This window comes from Taudactylus pleione, unplaced genomic scaffold (assembly GCF_031769625.1).
Source record: "Taudactylus pleione unplaced genomic scaffold, aTauple2 ptg000066l, whole genome shotgun sequence".
NCBI classification, from domain to species: domain Eukaryota; kingdom Metazoa; phylum Chordata; class Amphibia; order Anura; family Myobatrachidae; genus Taudactylus; species Taudactylus pleione.
In genome coordinates, this window is record NW_028284468.1 from 18,369,919 (window position 1) to 18,377,181 (window position 7,263).

The following is a 7,263-nucleotide window of genomic DNA, read 5'->3' on the forward strand; positions in this document are numbered from 1 at the left end:
CGTCGTGAACTGGAGGCAGTAAGGTGCTGAATACGCCCGCTCAGGATAACGGAGGCCTTCAGGAGGGACTCTCACACCCGCAGGTAAGGTGCCGACCCTAGACCACCAGGGGATCAGGATGGACAAACGGATCACCACAGGAGCTACAGCAACACGCTGCTACTCCATACTGCGCCAAGCCACGCCCCCCAAGATTACGCACTTTATTAAAAACAGCATTTACAATTTTCCGCTGAAATACGGCTTGATGATGCAATTTATGTTTGTAATGAATGATGAGTATGAAGGACTGTCTTTTTACTCTAATACTTATTTCCTGTACGAAGTGCAATGGAAAGGTGTAAATGACGTCCTTTGAAAGTATAGACCCAGTTTCCATATCTGTCACCTGAGGGGGTGATGGTTCAGGATAGGCTCTGCAAAATCTATACTGTATTACACTTACCATTTCTTACATTAGATAGGTTTGCTTTACTTTTATATTTTAAAGGTCTGATAGCAACTAGGTCAATTTAACCATCTCAAATATAGTTTTTAACCCCAAAACAATAACACTTTACTTACTGTACCTAGATGCCATTTTTTTGTTTTAAAATTGTCTAGTTTGTTAGACAGTCACCATTTATCTCCAGTTGTGAATACATGAATATTCCTATGTTTTCACATGTTAGCAGATATATTACATCATCCTATGTTAGACTTCTTAATCATGCTTGTTTGTATTTGCTGAGTACTTTAACAAGATACAATAGGATTCATGGGAAGCTAAATTTATCATTATAACTAACACATTTTTGACATAATTTTTTTTTAAAGTATTTGTGTTCCTAATTTACAATCTCCATAGAACATGTGCATACACACTGTGTTACATCCTGACATGCAGTCTCATGTAGCTGATCATCAGAATAATTGTACATAGGAAGCACTTTTCTAGGAGAGATAATCACAGCACTTGTGTTTGGGTGTAACTCAGAGCTGACCAATAGTGGTGGAACAGTGCCAGGTTTGCTGACCCTTCCTCTATAAAATGGAAGTGACCCAGGAAACAGGCCAAACTTATCAGGTCTTTATCTCAGGCTCAGTAACTACTCACCAGAAAGATGACTTTCTCTGATGCTGAGAAGGCTGCAATTGTGGCCATTTGGGGCAAAGTCTCCGGAAATGTCAACGCTCTCGGTGCTGAAGCCTTGGAAAGGTAACATGACAACCTGAAATACTCCTCTTAGTGTAACATAGATTATTATTATTTTGTAGAAAAGAAAAAACAAAATGTATTAAAAGTGCTTTAGATCTAATTTAATTTTCATATTTTCCTTAATAGATATATTTAACATTTTATTCTTATGTAACACATTTGAGAGAATATTGAAAAAGAAATGGAAATTTGCTTAATTAGTGAGTTATTAATTCTTTGATATTTTACTAAATGTTGGCTTATGATTTTAGGCTGTTTCTGAGCTTCCCTCAGACCAAGACTTACTTCAGCCACTTTGATGTGAGCCACGGATCTGCTGATCTCCAGGTCCATGGGGGTAAGGTCCTCGCTGCCCTAGGAGATGCTGCTAAGCATCTGGACAACTTAGATGGAGCCCTGTCCAAGCTGAGTGACCTGCATGCATACAACCTGAGAGTGGATCCAGGAAACTTCAAGGTGAGACACATGACCAATGAATGTTTTCAGTATGATAATACTTCATAATCTGCTCACTATCTAAAATACTTCTAAACATATTTTTAGGTGTGATTATTAGAGGCATTTTACACACTGTGTGTCATATTTTAGTTAACAGTATTTCAGAAATTCTTAATTTAGTGTCTGTAATAGTATTTTTATTCACAAAGAAAGCTGCATTTCTTAAAAGATTTGATAGCACTTAGATATGATTGTTTACTGATTTATTGAAGGATAATATTTAATGTAAATTCTCATGTGATAGTGACTGACATACATGTGTCTTGCAGCTGCTGTCTCACTGCATCCTGGTTGTTCTGGCTTCTCACTTCCCGGCTGAGTTTGATGCAACCACCCATGCTGCCTGGGACAAGTTCATCGCTGCTGTGTCCACTGTTCTTACCTCCAAATACAGATAATCCCAATGCTTGTAGCTTCTGTCTCTTATACAATGTGATGTAAGAAATGCACAACCCTACTTGAAGTGTAATAAAATATTTCATTAAAAAAGTATACTGTTTTCATATATATCTATAAATTGTACTATAACATTGTATACTTGGCAGGGCTGCATAATAAGAACAATCACAATGGAATCACAATTATGCACTACTGGGATAATGATGCTTATAATATGGAACATCTTTGGAGATGTTTTGTTTTAATATCATTGTAGACCCGTGTAATCCCGGACTTGACTTGTCTTAATAATGCTATGTACTATGGGTTGTACTTAAGTTTGAGTAAAAAAGTGATTAAAGCTGATTAAGTGAACCTAACATGTAATTATGATGTGGTGCGGCTCCACTGATAATCAGTTGTGGAGCATCTAAATCAGCCAAAGGTAACCCCAACAAATATCTACTTGCAGGTGTTTCCTAGTGGATCCTCATTGTTCACAGCTGGGGATGGGATTCACTGTAGCCAATAAAAATGTATCTGGGTCTAATGTTACAAACTCTGCCTAACTCTAATTATAATGCATACTCCAATATACATGATTAAGTGTTTCATACTGTACAGGCAGATGTGTACAAACAATAATTGCATTATTAATTAATTAGGAAAATGTAATTAAAAAAAATGTCATACTGCACAGTAAATCTGTAATGCCTAAATAACTTATTGGTAAGTGGCCTCAAGCTGTGAGGGTCATTGCACATTAAGAAGTCACCAATTCATGCCCCAGGGTACAAGAGTTCTGGACTGAGGTACAGAGTTACATTACTAGAGAGTTGGGTATTTCTTTTACTATTACTATGGCCTGGGCACTATGGGATCTCTGCTCATTATCAACCCCACGCCGCTGCCCAATTGGAAACACCTCTCTTTTAGAGCGTATTGCTGCAGCTTCTAAAGAGACAATACTGTCTCAATGGATCACTAGGGAACTGGTACCCATTTCATTAATGTTTCCACGATTGGCACATTTGTATCAAATGGACTGGATTGAATGCTCACTAGATGTAGAAACTAGAGTTGAGAAGTTTTTCAATATCTGGCTACCCTATTTTGTCAATTTAACGCCTCATTTTAGAGAGTTTACCAGGCAAGCGGTTAAACTAACTTCCTGGTATAATTTAGAGCAGTGGTCTCCAACCTGTAGCTCGCGGTTTTAAATTTGGTAGGTCACCTAGCTGCAGTACTGCTGAGTCAACTAGGAGGAAGTGACCCCTGATGTGTGCTGCCCCGTGGCATGGATGCCATGGGTGGAGCCACAGGGAAGTACGTCAGGTGATTTCCGCAGCCTCTACAGCAATCACTCGACATGCTTCCTCGTAGTTCCACTCACAGCGTCTACGCTGCCGGAAAATCACACAACAGCCCTGCCTACAGTATATCTTTTGCTCCTCTACTGCACGTACCTCTTTGGAGCCAGTAATTAACAGTGAAATGTGCCTGTGCTTAAATTTTATTTACAAACTACAAACACTATCACTGTAATAATTAAATGCATTTTTATTTTCTATGAAACATTTTTTTAAAGTTTTTCAATTTCATTAAATAACCTTCAATTGTTCGGTTATTAGCCAGATTTTTTTTCTACAATTTTAGTAGCTCTTCAGGAGGTTTCATTTTTTCTAATGTAGCTCACACCTCAATTAACGTTGGAGACCACTGATTTAGAGACTCTGGGCCTGATTCAGACCCACTCACTAGAATGCGAATGCTCGTAGCTGGCCAATAGTCGCTCTTCTGCGCATGCATATGCATTGCAATGCGCGTGCGCGAACGAGTGAGAGAGACCGGGATGCGTTCGCTCGCTGCGCATAGACAGCCCAGTAGAGTGAGTGACAGGAGAGGCCGTTTGTGGTTGGTAATAGGGGCTGGCCACTACTAACAGAGGAGTGGAGGTGCGAACGCAGGCGTGCTTAAGAACTTCAATGCCGTTTCAGAGGCATGCATAATTAAAAGGCACCGTCATAGCACACGTCACTTGGTGGGATTTCACTCTGAAGTGCTCACAGTGCTTGCCGTAGTGTATAATCAACCACAAGCGAGGCATTCACTTCCAATGGTTCCCGATGTACCAATGGTTACATACACTTTCTGGAAATGACGTGCGCAAGTGGACGTCTGGTTGGCGTCTGCATACACAAAGTGATCGCATGCCAATCCATAGTGGGCGTCAGAGCTGGACTGGGACTAAAAATAGACCCTTGCATTTAAAGAGCACACAGGCCCACCTCACGTCAGCATATAGCTCCTGGCATAGACTCCTCCCCTTACTTTTCCTGGCCCCTCCCACTTCATAGTCTATTCTCTTAAAAATATAATTGATATTAGAACAACATACAAGTACACATCATTCTCTGTATTAAAAATGTAATACCTACAACAGAGCTCATCCTGCAGGGGATTCAAACATGTGCCATAGTCAGGTATTACTGGTGTAGGTCACACACAGAGAAAAGGGAAGGCATTTTCCCAAATGACCAATCCCTATCTTAGCAATTGTACAGGATTAGATAGTGTTCACTGTAGGAATTTTTTAGGGCCGGGGTGCTGAACGCAGAGGATACATCTGTGCACACCAAAGCAGAACTGTAACTACACATTTTAACAAAAGAGCGTTTGTGCCGCAATCAACAGGTGAAGCACGCGCAAAAAAATCCAGGTGTGGTCTCGCTGGGAAGGCGCTTAACCACATAATAGTACCCCCAATTCAAATTATGCCACACAGTAGTGCCTCTTAGTCACATTATTATAATCCTCTATTTCTATGGCGCCATATGTGTTCTGCAGCACCTTACAAAGTACATAAACAAATAAATGAACAAGAAACCAGTGACTTACAGTACAATAGAATACAGAACAAGTACTGTATATGCTGCATTAGCGATCATAACACTCAAAATAAGCAGCAGGGAGTCAGCAATCACGTTACGTCACACAGTAGTGCCCCATAGTCACGTTATGTCACACAGTAGTGTCCCTTAGTCACATTACACCACATGGTAGTATCCCTTCATCACACTACACTGCACAGTAGTGTCCCTTATTCACGTTACATCACACAGTAGTGTCCCTTATTCATGTTACGTCATACAGTAGTGTCCCTTTTTCATGTTACGTCACACAGTAGTGCCCCATAGTCACGTTATGTCACACAGTAGTGTCCCTTAGTCACATTACACCACATGGTAGTGTTCTTTCGTCACACTGCACTGCACAGCAGTGTCCCTTATTCACGTTACGTCACACAGTAGTGTCCCTTTTTCATGTTACATCACACAGTAGTGTCTATTTATCATGTTATGTCACTATCCCTTTTTCACGCTACGTCACACAGTAGTGTCCCTTATTCACATTAGACCACACAATAGAGCCCATTCACATTATGCCACCCAGAGCCCATTCACGTTGTGCCACACAGTAGTAGTGCCTCTTATACATTATGCCATGCAGTAGTAGTGCCCCTTATACATTATGCTACACAGTAATGCCCCTTATACATTATGACACACACAATAATGCCCCTTAAAACACATTATGCCACTCACAGTCATACCCTGGCATCTGCAGATGGCATCTGTCAGCAGATCATGAGGTGTCCCAAGATGGCATCCAGTCCATCCAGTCAGCTCCATCCAGTCAGCTTCTTGCCTGCCCTTGCCGCGCTTTTCATCCATTGGCCGGCCGAGTCATGACATCACCACAGCCGCACGTGACACTCCAGTTACTCCACCATGACCTCAGCATGATGCCACCGGGCAATCCTGCAGGCAGCTCACAGGAGCTGTCAAAATGCCGTCCAGTCATTCCTCCCAGATCATTCCCAGGCCCGGCCCCCGCCGTGCATCTCATACCAGGCCACGTCACTGAGTAAAGACGTGGCCCAGGGCCGTATTTAGACTTGTGGGGGCCCCATCAATAAACTTGCCAGGGGGAAGAAAGGGGGAAGGGAGAGAGAGAGACAGAGAGAGGGAGGGAGGGGAGAGAGCAAAGGAGAGAGAGAGAAGTGGAGGGAGAGAGAAAGAGGGAGGGACAGGGAGTGAGATATATAGCAGCCTATTCATTGTCACTTCATTTTTACAAAAGCAGAGGAAGATGAAAATTTTCACCTGCAATTGTAGAAATTACATTTTTGGGCCATTCATCAAGAAGGTAAAGCAGCAGATATCACAGGTATCTCCTGCTTACCTTCCTCTTGCGGAATGGCCTATGTCCCCATACGCTCTTGTGCGCATGCGTGACCCTTAGGTCACACATGCGCACTTGTCTCCTCTGAAAGGAACAGTGAAACACTTCGGGGAGACAGCTGATTTTCGGATCAGCTGTCTTCGCGCTGGAGCAATGATGAATTGCTCCGGTGCTCGCGTAGTGTTAGAATGTTAATTATCAGGGTCCGTTCGGACCCTGATAATTAACATCAAATAGACCCCTAAGAGAGGGAAAGGGGGGGGGAGGGAGAGAGAGTGAGAAAGGGACAGGGAGGGAGACATGGTAAGAAAGGGGGGAGAAAGTGAGAGAGATGGAGAGAGACAGAGAGTGAGATAAAGGAAGATAGAGAGACAGAGAGAGAAGTGGAGTGAGTGAGGAAGAGAGAGAGAGATTGAGAGGTAGGAAAGGAGTGTGGACCTCATTCAGAGTCGGTCGTAAGCGGCCGCTCGGTCGTACGCCTAACGATCGAGAATCAAAAAAAAAAACAATCGCACGGCCGGTGATCGCAACCAAAGTGATGCCCATACATGAACAAAGCACCTCCTCTAGCTAACGAGTGATAGCAGCTAGCGATCGAGTCAGTCGTTGTCAGTCGCTGTATGTTAATTTTCTTCTGATGGTTGCGGCCGCTTGTGTTGTGTGCAAATGACATAAAAAATTAACAAAAAAACGCATAGAATAAGCCATCCCCATGAAATATATTTATTCTTATTATTCTCTAATGCAAACGCAACTGAATCAATTACAAGCCAAGTAGCAGTGTTATTAGCAACAACAAACGATTATTAGCTGCTTGCATTGTGTGGCACAAAATAGAAACATCAAACATAACATCAGTAATATTCGATAGTATCGATTGTACTCTGGTGCTTGAGAGAGCACATACCCAACCTCAAGCTGTACGATCAGCCAGGCCTCTAACC

At 42.2% G+C, this 7,263-nt stretch overlaps 1 protein-coding gene across 1 annotated transcript; it reads left to right on the plus strand.

Moving 5' to 3' along the window:
- Positions 1 to 1,103: 1,103 nt before the first annotated feature.
- On the plus strand, positions 1,104 to 2,094 carry LOC148534499 (hemoglobin subunit alpha-3-like). The gene is made up of 3 exons (XM_088466828.1): positions 1,104 to 1,198; positions 1,450 to 1,654; positions 1,966 to 2,094. The coding sequence occupies exons 1-3, from the start codon at positions 1,104 to 1,106 to the stop codon at positions 2,092 to 2,094; spliced, it is 429 nt and encodes a 142-aa protein (XP_088322954.1).
- Positions 2,095 to 7,263: the final 5,169 nt, after the last annotated feature.